Source organism: Mesoplodon mirus (genome assembly GCF_964341445.2).
Source record: "Mesoplodon mirus genome assembly, chromosome: 4".
Classification (NCBI taxonomy): Eukaryota; Metazoa; Chordata; class Mammalia; order Artiodactyla; family Ziphiidae; genus Mesoplodon; species Mesoplodon mirus.
The window spans coordinates 111825276-111844095 of NC_138979.1; the positions used below are offsets into that span (position 1 = coordinate 111825276).

Consider the following 18820-nt stretch of genomic DNA (forward strand, 5'->3'; position numbering starts at 1 on the left):
CCTCTCGTGATTCTCCAGCAAGACAGTGGGAGCCACCTGTTGTCCTAGTGTGGTCCAGAGGATTCTTTGAGGGAAACACAGTGCATCTTCCCAGGGTGCTGTACTAGGCACTTTGTTTTACTGCACAGGGGCCAAGGGGTGGGGTACAAATGAATTTTCCTTGAATCTCTGTCCCTTTCTGATTTTCATTCTTTTCTGCTTCAGCCTGTTCTGCAAACTCGCTGCTCTTGTTCGACATAGGATTTCCCTCTTTGGTAAGAGAAGTATTGCTAAAGGCTTCACCCTCTGTACTTATCCTGAACTTGTGTTTTCCTTCATCTGTGGCTCCTGCAGACAAGCTGAGCCTTAGAACTAAGGTGTAACCTAAATTTGCCATAGAAAGTTGGTCTGAAGTATGATAAACCCCTCTCTCCCCCTTGAACAGCTCAGATTTTCCACGCCAATGAATGCTTTAAGCCCTGCCTCTAACTTCCATCATAAAGCAATGTATCAGACCAGAGATAAATGCTTTGGCCCCGAACGGAGGCCTGGCACTTTGTGTGCTGGTGGTTAATAAAGCTGGGCTGTTTATGCTTATTGAGAAGATTGTGTTTAAATGACAGGCTGAATGCTTTGGGGAGTCACAGGTGATATTTTTAATTTTAGGGAACGATTCTACTACAATGGTGAGCTGTCTTCACATCTTAGCTCAGACACTTGACACAAGGTAAGTGTGCCCAGAATTTTCCAGTAGTTTCTCAGGACTCCCTCTCTGACCCTCTCTCCTTGCTTATTATTGTACGGAAGAGGAGATGTGCCACCATTATGCAGGAGCTGGGGAGAAAAGGGGAGATGGGGAAAAGATGGATCCCAACATGACATTAGCACACTCTGTTTCTCAGCTCCCATGATGGAGAGCCACCGTCATGGCAGATACCGAAAGCTGAGCATTTGATCAATTCTTGTCTTCTCTTACTGAGAAGTTCACCTTTCAGAAGATAAAATATGTAACGTGGCAAAGTACCACTTCGTATATAATTCTCCACAAAAAAAGAAAAAGGAAGAGCTGCCTGATGGGTGGCAATGCCATAAGAATCCTGGGAGAGGGGACCCATAGCACTCTGAATTCAAAATGGCCAAGGAGGGGATGTGATTACCAGAAGATCAAAGACAAAGATAGATTCGAGCCCATGACCTGAGGGTCTGATAGGAAAGATGGCTGAACAAGAAAGGAAGTCTTCCTTTTCTTTCACATACATACATATATGTGTATGTGTGTGTGTCTGTGTATATATATTCTGGTAGTATAAATATAAGTTATTTGATGAGATAAAAAAGAGAAGCAGTGCAAATAACTGGCAGGGAGTTTTCTTTAACACACTCATTAAGCAGGGCCCTTGTCAAAGTTGAGAGGAGAACACACATCCCAAAACCCAACGCAGAAGAGAGGCACCAACCTAAAAGAGTGGCCAGATGATGAAAATCCTCTACAAACTAAGAATGTTTTTTTTTAAAAAAGTTAAGGGTAGTTAAAGGGGATTTTCAAGTGTCGGAGAGAAACAAACATGTTGTGGAGATATTAAGACAGCACAACATTTTCACGCCCAGACCAAAGTATCCCAGGGATGCAGTTGGGACGAGGAATCTTTATTCCCAAAAGCATGCAAAATGCCTTAAGAGAGAGTCCTCTTTCTTAAACGTACCGACCTGCATTTTTTTTTTCGTAGTCATTCCTGAGAAAACCTGAGGAGGATGGTTCATAAATACTTACAGCAAGCCTCACTGACTTTATTTCCCTGTTTTTATTTTTCTGATTGGCTGGATGATTATCATGAAAATGCTGTAGATAAAAAGCATCTGTCCTTATAGCAAGCCTGTCATAATCTTGTGAATAAGATGTAGAAATATGGAAAATAATAGATGACTTGTAGACTTTGTTCCAGTTCTAAGTTTTATAAAATAGTTTTAAGGGAAAGCCCCAGGTACCCATAGCTAATCTCCATTCCCACATGTCTTTTTCGGGGGTCTGATTAAGCTGTCTGTTTGAAAAGGGGCTGGCTCTTCTCCACTCCCCTTCTCCAAGCTAGGACATCCCTGAAAACTGATAGAAATCTAAGCTTCAGTTGATTTAATTCTCTGTTCTCTCTTTCTAAGAGGTCCTACATCACAGGAGAACTAATATTTCTAACTAGTCCTTAAGAAAGTTGCTGAGCCCATGTGGAGCTGCAAGAAAAGCTCCCCTCTCCCTCCTTTTAATTAGATATTTCCAGAAGAATGTAGCCAGCTGCAATATTATATAGATAGCAGGTGACCAATAGCAGTTTCTTTCTAAGTCGTCCTGCCATTTCCTAAGAGTTGAGCAGTCATTCCCTCAAATCAAGCATGCCTTCCAATTGCTGCCCCCCGCCCTTTGGGCTTGTGGATCCAAGTTTCTTTTTAGATGCTAATAACCACTCTCTCCATTTCTCCTGACTCCATATCTTCCAGGTGAGTGGGGTGTCAAATGTCTGCCCAGGTTGCACTGCAAGTCACCAGTCTCAAGAAGGGGGTTGGCCAAAGATTCAGAGTATGCTTCTGGTTTTGAACATTGTTTGCTTACAGGACAGTCATGAAGTCAGGCTCAGAGCTGGTGAAGGCCGGGTTACGAGCATTCTTTGAAAATGCAGCCGAAGACTTAGAGAAGACTTCAGAAAACCTGAAGCTCGGCAAGTTTACCCATTCCAGAACGCAGATTAAAGGCGTTTCTCAGAATATAAACTACACCACGGTGGCTCTGCTTCCCATCCTGACGTCCATCTTTGAGCATGTGGCTCAGCATCAGTTCGGGGCGGATTTACTCTGTGAGTCAGCCTGCTGTCTGTCATGGGTTCATGTGCATCTGGCCACAGATCAATAGGAAGTGGGTGGCTCATTCCCTTAGGCTGACCTTAAGGACAGAGTAGAGATAACTCTTCCACACTTTTTCCTTCTTAGATTTAAAAATGAAGTAATAGACTCTTGGAGGGGAAGAAATCCCCAAATTTGAGTATATAATATTTCATCTTTTCCCACTGTTTTTCAGGACCAGAATTTTCCACCCACTGGTTTAGCTCTCAGCCATTGTGTTCTCACTTAATTTGAAAGGTTATCTGAGAAATCCAGCAAGAGATATAGGTTGCTCCCAGACACCAATTTTCCTGTACAGAAGCTTTAATTTATTCATCGGATACCAGGAGCAAAGAGAAGCTGCTAACATTTCATTGTCTAAGCCTCCAGAGGAAGACTGTAGTTGGTTGTTTTTCTTTTAGTTTGCATTTAGTACCATGTCCAGCCCTCTTATACTGCCACCAAGCTTCAGTTTCACACTTTAAATGGTGGCACATGATTTAATTAGTTTAACCAGTTGTCAGTAGCCAAGGCTGTGTCTTCCATAGCCTTCAACAGGGAAAATCAGTTATTTCCATGGGGTTAGGGGGAGAGGTAGGGGAACATTCAAACTCACTGTTCTGTGTCATGGACACAATGCACTTCCGTGTTGAAAAATAAAAAATCAAATTAGTTCTCTTTATGTTAACTTGGTTCCAGTTTTATTGTGAGTTCCATACATTAATAGAGGCACGTAGCCTGCCCATTAAGTTCCTCAGCGAAACACGCCCTTCCCTTGGGAAACATGGCAAAATCATGATACAATTGAATTACCTTTTGAAAAACATCCATCAGAGAACTTGGAACAGGTGGACATGAGGAATTTTGCCCTGTCTCTACAGAGGTAGGGATATTGTACATATCTCCCTAAGAAAGGAACAAAAAGCTCATTCAAACTTCTTTGATTTCTTGCATTCTTCCTTTCAAAAGAAGGAAATAGTGCTCTGGATAAAATTTGATTACAGTGTCTCCCTCTATTGGAGGGGAAAAAAATACCCATATGGAAGGACTCATTGGTCAAATGCTTCCTTTCCCTGAGAAGCAATGTGATCTGTATCAGGAGTCCTACAAAGGAATTGGGATAGCTCAGTGGAGGGTGTTTTTCGGTTGGTGTTTCCTCTCCCAGTTCAGCAACTGGCATTTGAGTAAAGAGGGGCTATATTTGTTAAAAAGAGAGAAAGAGAGCTCTTTGGCTCTCTCCACTGCGTGTTTTCTGTTTGCGGACCCTTTCTGTGTGCAGGAGGTGGGCCACTGGGATTGATGAACAGGAATGACAGCTCTTGTTTGGTCTTTTCAGTGGGTGACGTGCAGATTTCATGCTACCATATACTGTGCAGCCTCTACTCCCTTGGGACAGGAAAGAACATCTATGTTGAAAGGTAATTAGTGAACAAAAGAGGCTAACACATTCAGGCTGAATGTGTTCCTTAAGTCTTTAAACATTTAACAATAGCATCTTTTCAATCCAGCAAAAGCAAAATGCTCACTGAAATGGCTTGGTGATTTTGAGCCTAGGGTATGAAATGTTTACGGCAGTATAAAACGTGTTAATGAGGCTTCTGAGATGTATGACTTCCCTGGCGATAGCTGGAGAATGCATGTGGCTGGAGGAGCAACATAACCAAGCTAAATCATGTGCTGGTGGCCAAAAACATGTCGAAGAAATGTCTCTTTTTTCGTAATCACAGTTTCCAAATAGCCTCCAGAGTTCCTGTGGTTAAAGCTTGCGGAGAAGCTCAAGGGACGTGAGGCAGTTGCTTTAGTGTTTAATGAGTTTCTGTGTGATCCAGCCCGGGACCTTTACCATTCTCGGCTGTCACATTAGCTATAGTTTTAGACAAGTCCACACTTTGGAAGCAGAAATGCTATTCAGTGGTCTTGAGTCTGAACAGGCTGATATGCTGAGGTGCTTAGGTTCCTGCTCTACTCACTACTCTGCCTGGAGCGATGGAGGCCTTCAGTGACTGCCTGCTTTTCACCATCAAATGCTGTGTGTTGTGTGGTTCTGTTTAAATCCACGGGGAAGATCAGGAAGATAAACACAGTGTTAGCCAAACCCTAGACTTAGTCTTATCCTTGGAAGACTTTTTTTTTCCCTTTTCTACCTTTTCAATCAACGATACTGAAGGAATTTGATCTATGCTTAAAATTATTTAATCTAAACATCCCCTTGGTATCCATGCTCCATGGGCCTCCTCAGTTTATGATACCTTTACAAACAAACCAACGGTAAATCCCTATTTCACATCGAAACTTACATAAATTCTAATTGCAATTTCTTAATAAAGCAAAGACAAGACTTGTGCTCCTTCAAGAACTCAAGAACTGATGACTTGAAGTCATGTGCTAATAACCAAACAATGTTGAAGAAATGTCTATGTCTTCATAATTACTGCCTTTAAGTAGCTTCTAGAGTTCAAGAAATCAACTGGAGAACTAATGACTAACTTATTTTGATTATGATTATAATTCCTTAGAGTTATGTAGCTTTCCTTATTGTTTTACATGAAATATAGATAAATAGTTCTATCCTTTAATAGGAACTGGGCAGACAAAAGTCATAACCATAGTTTATACCAAATCAACAAGAAAATTAATAAAAAATTTTCTGTTTAATACAGAATTGCACTTAGGGAAGGTGTCTTTACTTTCATTAAGCATTTGTGAATATTTTCTCAATATCTTTTCTTATTCTATCAGTTTCTATGTGCATATATACATCTATATGTGTATGTGTTTCTCTACACAATTTTTTGAAAAGCTTATGCATTATTCTCTTTTTTAAGAAGAAAAAAATTCAAAGAAAGGTCAACTCTGAAATGTCAGACCAGAAAAAGACTCTTCTCCATATGACTTTTTATATTTTATTCATATACTCACAGCACTGTGAATATTGGTGCCTGTGTTTTATACTCCACACAGGTAGAAAGCCAGGCTTGAAGAAGCCCCTAGATCACATATGCCCCTATTGTGTCTCCATTAGTTACTGAAGCAACTAAGGAAAAAAAGATTTAAAATCCTCGAGTTGTGATGCTGCCATCATTAATGACTTTTATTTGTTTATTTTCTCTTGTATTGAGAAAGTAAGACAGACATATTCAAAAAAATCAAACAGTACAGACATGTGTAAAGTTAAAAGTCTGCTGTTTTCTTCACCCCAGAGCACCCCACCTAGTAACAGTTTGGTGTATACCATTCCAGGTGTTTTCTACATGTGTAAGTTTTTACACATGGTGGATCATAATATTGCTTTGCAACTTTGTCTTGTTGGATGAAGCTAAAAACGGAATTTCTTTCTCATACAACTCATTTTTAATTTATCATTTAGATAAAATCATCATTAATTCTCTACTTTAAAAAAGATTAGCAAGTTTAGTACATTTACATTTCTAGCTACTTCCTAGCCTTTCTACCTTTCCTTTTTTGCTACGTAGTTCCTTATAACACGTACATTTTATTTTGGAATATTCTAGAACTAATGTTCCTTGAGTTGTTTACCTTGGTTTGTATTTAAATGATTCAGTGTGTAGCCAATCCTTTTGAACTGTGACTTTCCCATTCCAAAACTCTTATTTTGATTTATCTCTTGGTTGGCCAGATTCATCATATGTAGTTGCTTCTGTAAGAGCCCTACTCTTGAGTCTTTGCATATTTTGGACTATCATCCTTTGACTTTATATGTGAACAGTTTCCGTGGTATAAAATCCTTGGGTCATAATTCTCCTCCCTCAGAAGTATATAGCCTTTGCTTCTTTATGTTCTGACAGTGTGTGTTCCTTGGATCCGGTCATTTGTTCCCCATACACATGACTTTGCCGTGGGAGGGGAGAAGCTGCTGCTCACTGGGTTCTTTCTTTGGTCTTGAAGCTCATTCACTTCACTACTACCATGTCCCAGGGTTGTCCTTTCTGTATCAGCCCCTGCATTTCTTCTCAGAACTTAACATGCCCCCTCCGTCTTCAGAATTAGGTCCTCGTTTATTTAATGAGTCTTTCATTTTATTATATTGTTGTTGGGTTTTTTGTCTTAGATGTTGTTCAAAGAGCGAAATTATGTGTATTTATTGGCTTTTTCCTTAACCTCCCACATCTCTCATTTTCTCTTCAGTAACTTTTAGCTAATTGTTCTTTTCTGAAACTATCTCCGTGTTAATATCTCTTCTTATATTCTGTGACTGTAGAGAGAAGTTTTCTGGTTTTTTCCTGGATAATTCTTCCTCTGAACTCTATTTTTCATCTATTTCTTGGTCATTAGGTACATTTCTAGTTCTCAAGAAGGGAAAGGAGTACATGTGCATGTATGATGCATGTATGTGTGTGTGTGTATGTGTGTTCAGTGGAGGAGAGTGGACAGGGCTGAAACATCAGGCAGCTTCAAAACCTAGAAGCTGACTGAGAACTAACTCTTTCTCACTGTATCAGCAGTGCCTTTAGCCCTAGGAGTCATCCACCCTTATCCTTTGGTGTCCTTCCTCAACCAAAGTAAACAGCTGGTGCAATTAAGAGGTTGGTGAGGGCTTCCCTGGTGGCGCAGTGGTTGAGAGTCCACCTGCCGATGCAGGGGACACGGGTTCGTGCCCTGGTCCGGGAAGATCCCACATGCCGCGGAGCGGCTGGGCCCGTGAGCCATGGCTGCTGAGCCTGCGCGTCCGGAGCCTGTGCTCCGCAACGGGAGAGGCCACGACAGTGCCCGCGTACCGCAAAAAAAAAAAAAAAAAGAGGTTGGTGAAATTCTTGGTGCATCCTATAGAATAGGCCTTTTGCTTAGTGATTTAATGTATGTTTCTTCTCTACCTTAGAGGAGTTGAGGCAGCAGCTACAAAACAGGTTACTTCCCACTCTTTCACTCTACCTCACCTCCAGGCCAGGCGTCGCAGGTCATAGTTATGGCAGATGGCGTGCACACTCCTTCCTACTCTGGTCCTGCCTGCCACTCTGCAGGATGAAGCCTGGGTCCCACCCACGTCCAACAGGTCTCCCGGGGCCTGCTCACACCCTTAAGTCTCATTGTTTCAAGCAAAACTCCTTTCCTGGGCTCCGCAAAATCCCCATATTTACTTCCAATGATCTCTACACTCTGCTCTAGGTCTTGAAAGAATGTTTCAGTTTCAGCATCTTCACTTGATTTGGTCCATATTTTGCAGTGTGAAGTTATCACACATTTTCTAATTTCAGCAGAGATCTAAATTTCTTCCCAAATTTTCCCCCAGCTCTTGTGGGTTTTAGGGAGGAAAGTATTGGCTTGGCCAAAAAGTTCGTTCCGGCTTTTCTGTAAGATGTTATGGAAAAACCCAAATGAGCTTTTTGGCCAGCCCAATATAACGAAACCCACCATTTCTCTACCACCTTTTACTGAAGTTTCTTTGGCTAATGAATGTCTGTAGGGTTGCAAAGGAACCACTCAATATAGCTTGAGTGCATTGTGGATAGAAAAGATCCAGACACCTCAGTGATAGGGTTAACTGTTAGAAGGAAAAAGTCATTGAAACAGAGTAGAGACCTCTTTTGGGATATTTTCTAATTGAGGCAATACTGAGATGGTCCCTGACAAGCAAAGTTTTCAGATACAGAATTTCAGGGTAGGGTAAAGGCTTTGTGTATTTAAACATGCCCCATAGTAAATGCTTGTTATCCCATCCGGAGACCCTGCAGCTTTGACATTCTGGCTTCTTGGTGCTGCTGGAATTGTTGGCTGTTGTCATAGTGAAGAGCAGTTAACGTGGTCTTGGGTTTGGGTTTGGGTTTTGGTGGGAGCTGAAGGGAACCCTGAGAACTGAATGCCTTCCTGTTTCCACAGAATTGCAGTAGTAGGTTGTTTGCTCTTGGCTCCAAGTGTGCCCTCTCTAGCTGGTGGTTTTCTCCATGATGGTTCTTTTTGTTTTAATTAATTTATTTATTTATTTTTGGCTGTGTTGGGTCTTCGTTTCTGTGCGAGGGCTTTCCCTAGTTGCGGCGAGTGGGGGCCACTCTTCATCGCGGTGCACGGGCCTCTCACTATCGCAGCCTCTCTTTGTTGGGGAGCACAGGCTCCAGACACGCAGGCTCAGTAGTTGTGGCTCATGGGCCCAGTTGCTCTGCGGCATGTGGGATCTTCCCAGACCAGGGCTCGAACCCATATCCCCTGCATTGGTAGGCAGATTCTCAACCGCTGCGCCACCAGGGAAGCCCCTCCATGATGGTTCTGTAACATCCCCCAAGATGCAGCCTGATACCCTCCACTCCCGAAGTTTCTGCTAGCGGGCTTCATATACACAGTATCCACGCTCAGTTTGAGTTGATCAGTCACAGAGGAAGGCAACAACCCTGTAAGCTTGAACCCTGTAAACCCTTGCAACTCTTCATTATTGACCTACTGTCTGCATTTTCCACTAGCTATCTTTGTATCACAGTCTAACAAAAGACTCACATTATTGGTTTATTTGAAGAAATTTTTCCCCTTGTTTGGGAACTGACATCACTTGTGTAACTCACAAGGCGGGCATGTAGTCTGTCTGTGATTGAATGCCAGTGAGTGGCAGAGAAAAGATATTGATGGGTGGAAACCAGATGGCTCTGGTCTCCCATTCATCAGAAAGCAACAGATGTCAGCCCCCATATGGGGCCCTTCTAGCCAGCATTGTCACTGTGTCATCTCACTAGCAGAAAGGACCTGCGGGGTTAGAAAGTACAACTCCAAGGCTAAGCCCAGGTCTGCGAGGGGAAGCACTATTTCAGTACTAGCTCTGCTTTGACCAGCTGGTGGCTGGTTCCCATCACTTCTTCTTGAAGCCTTGGTTATCCTGCAAGCAGCACAACGCCTCTCAGCCAGAGAGTGATTGGGTTGGCCAAAAAGTTCGTTTGGGTTTTTGGCCAATCCAATACAAATCTGAACTAGGGATCCCAAGCATTTTGTTTTTGACTGATTGCTTGTTTCAGAGAAGCACTTAAAACCCAGAGCTTAAAACATGGTGGACACACAAATGTTTGTGGAAAAAAAGAGAAGTAATAGGTGTTAGAGCTCTTTCGTCTAAATCAAGCAATGTGTTTTAGGACCTGTTGTTTCTCTCGCAAAGCAGGCTTTTAGTTTTGTGTCTTATTGGTGCTTTTGGCCCATTATCTACTGTTCCCACTGGTGGACACAAGCTCCATTCACAGGGAACAGACACAGAGAAATTACACAGAAGATTTCAAAACATTCTGAGAACCAGGAAGATCCGATTCAATTTGGGTGACGGCAAAACTTGCTCTCAGAGATGCTGGGAGAGAGGAACAAAGCTACATAGTGTATTATATCACCTTAGTTGCTTAAGAACTAGGTACCAGGGAGTGAGACCATTGTAAACCATTGGTTAGTGCCCAGAGAAAGGTGAGGGAGGGGGAAAAGCATGCAACCTTGCTGAGCCTGGGGCCCAGGCTGTCCAGGGGAGCTATCTATGGGGAAGTGGCCCACCAATGCATGGGGCCAGCATGGGGGTGTCACCACTTCTAAATGGACTTCTTTGTTTCCAGGCAACGTCCTGCCCTTGGAGAATGCCTGGCCTCACTGGCAGCTGCCATACCAGTGGCATTCCTGGAGCCCACCCTTGACTGCTACAACCCACTCTCAGTCTTCAACGCCAAAACCCCCAGGGAGAGGTCTAGTAAGTATCATCCCACAGAGGTCATCACTGATGTGCTTGAAGAAAGCAGCGGGAGGGAAGGCCACGCAGGCAAGGACGGCAGCCTGCAGCACTGTTGCTGGTGCATGTGGTCTGGGAGGGGCCGGGAGGTCAGAACTGGGACCATATGGCATGTCTCCATCTTGCCGGAAAAGTGGGCACAGGCAAGTACTTTGTTAGCACTAGACTTTGGTTCCATCTTCTGTAAAATGAGGAGACAGTGTAGTTGATTTCTAAATCCCTTGCATCCTAAAAATTCAGGCTCTCCTGTCTGCCCTGGTCTCCGTTCTCTTTCTGCACCTGGGGATATGACTGCCCTTTACAGCTCCTCTCCAGAGTGTCAGTGGGAGGGGCACAGCTGCACTAATAACCTCGTTACACTCTTCAAGTCCACAGACAGGCCGTGTTTCCAAGGATGATGACCACGTGTTCTCCATCTTTGGGGAAAATAAAGCAGAGAAAAACACAAAAAGGAACTGAAATTCTACAAGAAAGAGAATTTGACAGGAGTGTTGATGCACTGAGTTCTAGAACAGTGGTTGGCAAACTCTGGCCACGGGCCTAATCTGGCCTGCTGCTGATTTTTGTAAATGGTGTTTTATTAGAACATGGTCACACCCACTCATTTACATGTTGTCTGCAGCTGTTTTAGCACTGTGTAGGGGAGGAAAAATAATTTTCCGTCTATGCTTCATCATTCTTGGCTGAGAACCCCCCCCCACTAAAAAAAAGACAGAATGACAGGAGAAAAACAAACTTTAACTTCTGTACATATGTGTACATGAGGGAGCCCCACAGAGATATGAGACTCAAAAGCCAGCCCAGCAATTGAGGCTTATACACCATCCTGATCTAAGGAAAGGGTTAGGAGTCTGAGGCTTCAAAGGGGGTAGCAATTCATGGGAAAGTGAGAAGGGGAAGGATTTGGTAAACAGTTTGCCCTGCCATGCACGTGAGTCTTTCAGATGAAAAAGTAATCTCGGGCAAGAGCTCTCTTCTGGTACAGGCACTTGTATCTAAGGTAAACTTTCTTTATAAATGCAGATTTTCCTTACAAAAGAGTAACTCTGTTTTCAGACACTCTCCTGGGTGTGCAGTTTCTTAAAAATAATCAGCTCAAAGTAATCCCTCTGCCAAAGGGGCATGTTTGGGGGTGGCCCATTCTGCTCCCCTCCAACTGCAGTGACACAGTCGAGCAGTGGCAACAAAGACTGTCGGGCCTGCAGTGGCTAACATATTTACTGTCTGACGCCTTTATAGGAAAAGTTTTCCCACCCCCTCTTATAGGATAACCTAGAACTGGAATCCAAGGCAGGTGGTAAACCTGCTTCTGGAGGGTAGAAGAGAGAGTCCCCATGTATGGATGGATTGCGATCCTGCTGAAAGGCAATGGATAGAACAGAGGAGCTTCCAGCAGGAACCTTGAATGAAGCTTGGACTCCAGCTGGAGAGAACTACAATGATTTGATGCGACATGAAGCAAAAATTACCACACCATGGGTCTGATCAGTATTAAGAGAAACAGACCCCCAAAAATCATAGTAAACCATTTCTAACCAGAACCTATCCTATTCAGAACCAACATTTTCTTAAAATATTGATGCACAGTGCCAGCAGATGACTAGACTGTGCATCAGTTCCATTTGGTTCAAGCCCTCTTTTCAAGCTATCATGAGTCCTAAGGGTTCTAGGAGAGGAAAGGTTCCTGGCACACTTTTCTCTGTCACCACTCTTATTTCCATCTAAGAATCCAGAGTACAAATAAGGCTTGGTGGGCTTTATTCTCACTTGCTTTCATTACTTCAGATGAAAGAAGCACATGACCCCCAGAAAGAATGACCAGGACAATTTAGACAAGACTGTTTAAAGTTCTCTTCCTGAGCTAGAATACAGCGGAGACTAGTGTTCTCAGAGCTCATCGAGAGAGAAGCATTGCCAAGATGCCTCCGCATTCCAAAGTCTCACGTGAAGTCTCTCAGTTAATTCCCCAACCTCCTTAGCCTCATCTCACCCTTCCTCCCCTTTCATGGACTAGGAAAAATATAGTTCCAACCTTGTTTTTCTCTACCGTCTCATGATTCCGAATGAGTCACATCTTGCAGCTAAAGTAGGAGCTGAACAACTGAGCAGGCTTTGGCAAAGTTGAGGAAGGGCTGTGACATCTGTAGGCAAAAGCCAGCTAAAATGTTGCTCCCCAACTCCAGAGGGACATGGGTCCAGTCATGACAGTGCTGGATACTTATACGTTTATTCTGCTCCAACTGTGATTCAAGAAAAGGTGTGTCTCTGTCTGTGTATCACCAATGTGTAGAGCTTGCACCTTGGGAAAGAGAGAGACCTACTCTGCTCTTGAGCTCCCAGAGGTAAACCTGTGCGCCACAACTACTGAGCCTGCACTCTAGAGCCCGTGAGCCACAGCTACTGAGCCCACACGCCACAATACTGAAGCCCGCGCACCTAGAGCCCATGCTCCACAGCAGTGAGAAGCCCGCATACCGCAAGGAAGAGTAGACCCCGCTCACCGCATCTAGAGAAAGCCCGTGCACAGCAACAAAGACCCAAGGCAGCCAAAAATAAATAAAATCAAATCTTAAAAAAAAATGAATCAACAAAGACTGAATGCTGACCATGTGCATGGCTGTTGAAAAGTAGAGTGTACGTGAATATTTATTCTGGGATAACCAGGTTTGCCTGGAGCCAGAGAATGACTGATGGCTTGATGGACTCTGAGAAGGTAGACTTCATTCATTATACAAAGTAGGTGGCCTGAGGGACCAAGGGGGGAAAGGAATGTGACAGATGGTGTGACGTGACAAATGATGTGAGTCTTCGGTGGAGAAATACAATATGAACTGATTTATCAAGGCTTCAGTCAGTTGGGCATCTCTATTAATTAACAGTTGGTGTTTTGCCAGCAGAGTTACTCATATTAGGAACTCTTCTATCTTGTAATGTCCTGGAGCATTTTCTGACTCATCCAAAAACTGGAAAAGGTTTAATACTGTTATGTGCTAGATAAAACTAGATAAAATCTTGGGTTATGTGTGGCAGTGGTCTATGAATCAGAATATTCGATTGACCAAAACATCCTATTCACTAGCCAGTTTACTTCCCAAATCCTTATTGGAAAAATCAACCAGAGAGAAAGGAGGTCCAGTTTCCATGTAAGCTGTCTGCCTGTACTACAGAGACGGTGCTCTCTGATGCTGTCTTCTTGAGGGAAGAGCTGCTGGGTGAAGAAAATACTACTTTGGAATCGAACTCAGTGGTGCCCAGTGGTTCTCAGACACTAGCGTGTATTAGACTCATTCGAAAGGCTTGTTAAAGAATGCCAAGTCCTACCCCAGAGTTTGTAATTCAGTCAGTCTGGATTCTGAAGGTCCTAACAAGTTTCCAGGTGATGCTGCTGCTGCTGGTGGGAGGATTTCACCTTGAGAACCACTGACCCAGCAGATGAAAGGCCAGTGTGTTCTGATGGTCCCCGCTTACATTCTTGTGTCTGATTCTAATAGGACCCAGCTGAGCTGTTTTTCAGGCAGATAACTCAGCAGCATTCATTCTGCGGGTTTATTATGTGGCATTTGAAGAACAAAACAACACGTAAATCACAAATGTTTCTTCCCCTCGAGGACCAATTACATATAAATAGCTTTTAAAGGTCATTGTAATGACTCCAGTGAAGCAACCTCAAGCAACTCTGTGTTTCTCTCAGGTAGGAAAAAAAAAGTGTCCATGATGATGTATTATCTGTGTGACATTTAAACACACACACGCCCTGAGCCTTCTCACGTATAATTTTATAGCAAACAGTTGTAAACTTCAGTTGCATCTGTGGCAGTTGGCATTGTTCTGTGTACAGAGCTTGAAGGTAGAATGTTTGACTGTACTGTTCGTACCTATTGATTCTGACACTCTGTGTCAAATGATTTTGTTTGTGAGAGTCTCCCCAGACCCCCATGTTGATGTCACCCCTGATTCTTGCTGCTCTGCAGCAAGGTACAGGCTGGACTTGTTCTCTGCAAATGACCAGCATTGGCAGTGGATCGTGTCTAACCTGTATAATTCCCTTACGCTGTAAATCATAGGAGTTCGATGTTCTTTGGCTTTCATGCTACTATTCCTTTTGAATTGTCTGGATTTAAAGGACATTGGTTCACTCCTAACTTCCAAGGAAGAGAGATCTGTAGCCTTCTACCTGCCAAAAGGCCATACCGATAGCAACAGAAAATCACAGTTAGGGAAAGGGTGTTAGCACCTCACAGGGCCTGCTCCATAGCGGGGAGGCTCTTCTGAGTCGTCCATCACTGTGCAGCTGCACACCATCTCCTAGAACCACTTGCAACAGCTACCGATTCATTGTCTCCAAGGCAGCCAGGATTATTCTGGATCTCTGCTCCAGGCAGGACAATTGTGACAGAAATCAAGACAATCCCTTCAATTGGCCAATATTCCTAAAGGCCAAGGAATTTGCTGTGGCCTCTTATTCATTAACCCTTCCATTCCTATGGACTTAAAATCTAGAAAAGAGAGAGACTTCACACCAGCAGTAACCCCATGGCAAAGGGCCTGCAGACACAACCCAATACACTAAACGTCACATTTTATTTGAAGTTTCTGCTTTGCCCTTTGAAATTCATGAGAACTTTACACTTTACTTCTAATATCAAAAAGAATTTCCTCAAATCTTCTAGTGGATCTAATAGGCTCCACTAGTGGATCTAAAATGCACCACATTTTCCTGTTGCTTCTCTGACTCCCTAGCCCCCCGTGGTGTCTGATGCTTCGGCCCGCTGTGAGAAGTTTGGCCTGTGGGTGGAGTCTGCAATGAGCTGCCTCCCAGGCCCAGGCGGACCCTGGGGGCATGACATAAATGGACGCTCTGCAGAGCTTTCGCTTGTGCTTCTTTTCAACCATGCCCCGCCCTGCCACTCAGAGCCCTTGTTTTCGTCTCACCCATCAGGAACCTCAGGATGTTTCTGGTCTCTCCTCCTGTCTTGGAGGGAAAGAGTGTCCTTTGCCTTAAGAAGAACAAGACAGATATCCCCTTGGCTTCTTCTGTTTGCTATTCTTGTATCTGACTATGTTTAATATTGAACTCTGTATCATCTCATCCTGTCTGTCCTCGTTCAGTGAAGTGACCTCAGTCACTCAGCGTGAGGAAGAGATAGGGCTGACTCACTATTCCTTGTAGGTAAACCTTCAGAAACAAAAAGGTTTAAGCAAATGACAAGAGATCTTGGCAAAGGTTACTTCAGGTCATCAATAACTTCTTTTGTAAATGCAGAAATCAATGTATGTGCAAAGTTTTCTTCCCCGAAATTTCAACTGGATGGAAAGTGTTGTCTCTGGTCCAGCTGAAAGAATCCTTGATGCAAGATGTTTCCTTTTCCTTTTTGAAACAGTACAGACATGATCCAGGTGACCCAACCACAAATTGGCAACTCAACACCGATGGGTTGCTTTTCTCCTAGCCCTGCCTTTCCTGCAGTGCACGCACTGAGGCCAGGATGGAGAAGCAAGAGACTGACTGTGTCACAGAGAAGTCTTATGAAATGTCCCTCGGCCATGTCTCTGTTATGCTCCTTTAAGATTCAGTTTATACAAATAGAACTACCGTATGACCCAGCAATCCCACTACTGGGCATATACCCTGAGAAAACCATAATTCAAAAAGAGTCATGTACTAAAATGTTCATTGCAGCCCTATTTACAATAGCCAGGAGATGGAAACAACCTAAGTGTCCATCATCGGATGAATGGATAAAGAAGATGTGGCACATATATACAATGGAATATTACTCAGCCATAAAAAGAAACGAAATTGAGTTATTTGTAGTGAGGTGGATGGACCTAGAGTCTGTCATACAGAGTGAAGTAAGTCAGAAAGAGAAAGACAAATACTGTATGCTAACACATATATATGGAATCTAAGAAAAAAAAATGTCATGAAGAACCTAGGGGTAAGATGGGAATAAAGACTCAGACCTACTAGAGAATGGACTTGGAGATATGGGGAGGGGGAGGGGTGAGCTGTGACAGGGTGAGAGAGAGGCATGGACATATATACACTACCAAACATAAAATAGATAGCTAGTGGGAAGCAGCCGCATAGCACAGGGAGATCAGCTCGGTGCTTTGTGACCACCTGGAGGGGTGGGATAGGGAGGGTGGGAGGGAGGGAGACGCAAGAGGGAAGAGATATGGGAACATATGTATATGTATAGCTGATTCACTTTGTTATAAAGCAGAAGCTAACGCACCATTGTAAAGCAGTTATACTCCAATAAAGATGTAAAAAAAAAAAAAAAAAAGGTTCAGTTTAAGTGTTTTAACCTGAATATGACATCTAGAAGATAACCCAGCGTCTGGAAGCTTCAGTCTTTACAAAGGCAGCAGGAGAGCAAAAGCTCCTCTGTATCTGCAGCTTACTTGATGAGGCTCTGGGGTGGAAAATCATGTCTAAAGACCAAAGGAGGCGTGGACACAGAGAGAGAAGGTTATTACACTGTTTGTGCTTTTGAACTACTGTCCCTTTATTCTTCCTGTGCCCTCTCGGTCAGTTCTGGGGATGCCAGACACGGTGGAGGAGATGTGCCCCGACATCCCCCAGCTGGAAGGCCTGATGAAGGAAATCAACGACCTGGCCGAGTCAGGGGCCCGGTACACGGAGATGCCCCATGTCATCGAGGTGATCTTGCCCATGCTCTGCAACTACCTGTCCTACTGGTGGGAGCGGGGGCCTGAGCACCTGCCCCCCAGCACAGGGCCCTGGTGCACCAAGGTCACCTCTGAACACCTCAGTGTCATCCTGGGCAACATTCTGAAAATCATCAACAACAACCTGGGCATCGATGAGGCCTCCTGGATGAAGCGCATTGCAGGTACCACACATGCCTTTCCTCCCCAGCCCCAGCCCCACCCCCAGCCCCAGCCCCAAGACACCTGGACTCTCTTTTCTTCTCTTAGTCTATCTTTAAGCTATTCCCCCTCCCCGCACTTATATTTAACAGTGAAAAGAATTGACTTATTCCCCTGTAGAGCTTCCTGGAGCAAATGCTCCTGCCTAACTCCCCAACTAGTCCAGGTCCCTCGAATCTCCAGGAAGCCCTTCTTGATAAACTGTACCCGACTCCCATGATCATTGCTTATTTGCTTTTGGTACTTAAGAATTCCATTTGCTCTTACAGTAATAATTGTCCATATGTTCTTGGTAAGTGATCCTGCGTGTTTTCCACATGTACAAAACTCACTCCCATCTGGGCTGTACTGTAAGTTTCTAGCATTTGTATTTCACTTTATGCTTCCTAAGACACTCTCTAACTTAGGTTCACAGTAGCCTCACTTGGATCTCCGTCTTGTTTTGTATTCCTCCTTGCATGAAGTAGGCTCTTAATGAATGTTGTTAGCTGATTTTCTGCTCCTGAAACAACTCCAAAAGAGGAGAGCCTTGGAAAATTAGTAACCACACTTTCCACAGTCAGGGAACCATGAATATTTTAATGTCCTCTGTCAGAGTAGAGTTGAGAAGACAGAAGCTAAAGCAAAGTCATTGCCTTTGATGGACCTGCAGTTTTGATGGACCATAGCTGTTTCACCCCTACAATCTCCTAACCATAAAACACAGCAGTGGGATCAGTGGTAGCTATTAGCTTCCTGGACAAATGAGTAGATATTCCAAGGAAGAAAACGTCTACTGCCTTCCTGTCTCTGAAATGAACTTCAAGCTATAAATACTTTGGGTACTGATGGCTCCTAGACAGTATAGGCCTCTGGGAACATATGAGTAGATAAAGTTGGCGTTCCTTTCTTACCTATTAGCCCAAGAATATTGTTAACCCTAAGGCAATTTGTTGAGGAGCTCTGATTTCTAAATCTGGATTAAGGGAAGGAAGGTAACCGAAGGATGGACTCCCTTAGCTTCCCCAGAGGTGCAGTGGAAAGATGTCACAGCACACTGATGGGAACTAAACTTGACCTGTTATTTCACAGGTGAACCCAGATCTCATTCAGTTAGGCCACTTCATTCCTGGTGCCTAGACAGAGTCCATTTTAAATAGCAACCTCAAACCACCCATATCTGGAACAGCCATTCCAATTCCAGATCCAAAGCAGAAATGCAGCCCCGTGAAGGCTGGAGTGTGAAATGTGAGCCATCACAGTGTTGTTTCGACCTGTTGGTTAATGCTTCTCAGCAGAGAACTGTTTTCACCTTCTCTTTCTAAAACAGCCTTATTTATGAAAGCAAAAAATAAGGTAAAGTGAGATTAAAAAGAAAAAGTGCTGGATTATAGGCTGTTTCCA

At 43.7% G+C, this 18820-nt stretch overlaps 1 protein-coding gene across 3 annotated transcripts in view; it reads left to right on the plus strand.

The window, feature by feature from the left end:
- RYR3 (ryanodine receptor 3) overlaps positions 1–18820 on the plus strand; it is a gene marked incomplete at its 5' end in the record, with an annotated part of 560922 nt that overhangs the window by 475047 nt on the left and 67055 nt on the right. For all 3 annotated transcript variants that reach the window (XM_082617154.1, XM_082617153.1, XM_082617155.1), the window contains 6 exons: positions 205–254; positions 646–706; positions 2581–2819; positions 4181–4262; positions 10371–10501; positions 17080–17400. In XM_082617154.1, coding sequence (XP_082473280.1) covers positions 205–254; positions 646–706; positions 2581–2819; positions 4181–4262; positions 10371–10501; positions 17080–17400 — 884 coding nt within the window. The remainder of the gene's footprint in view (positions 1–204; positions 255–645; positions 707–2580; positions 2820–4180; positions 4263–10370; positions 10502–17079; positions 17401–18820) is intronic.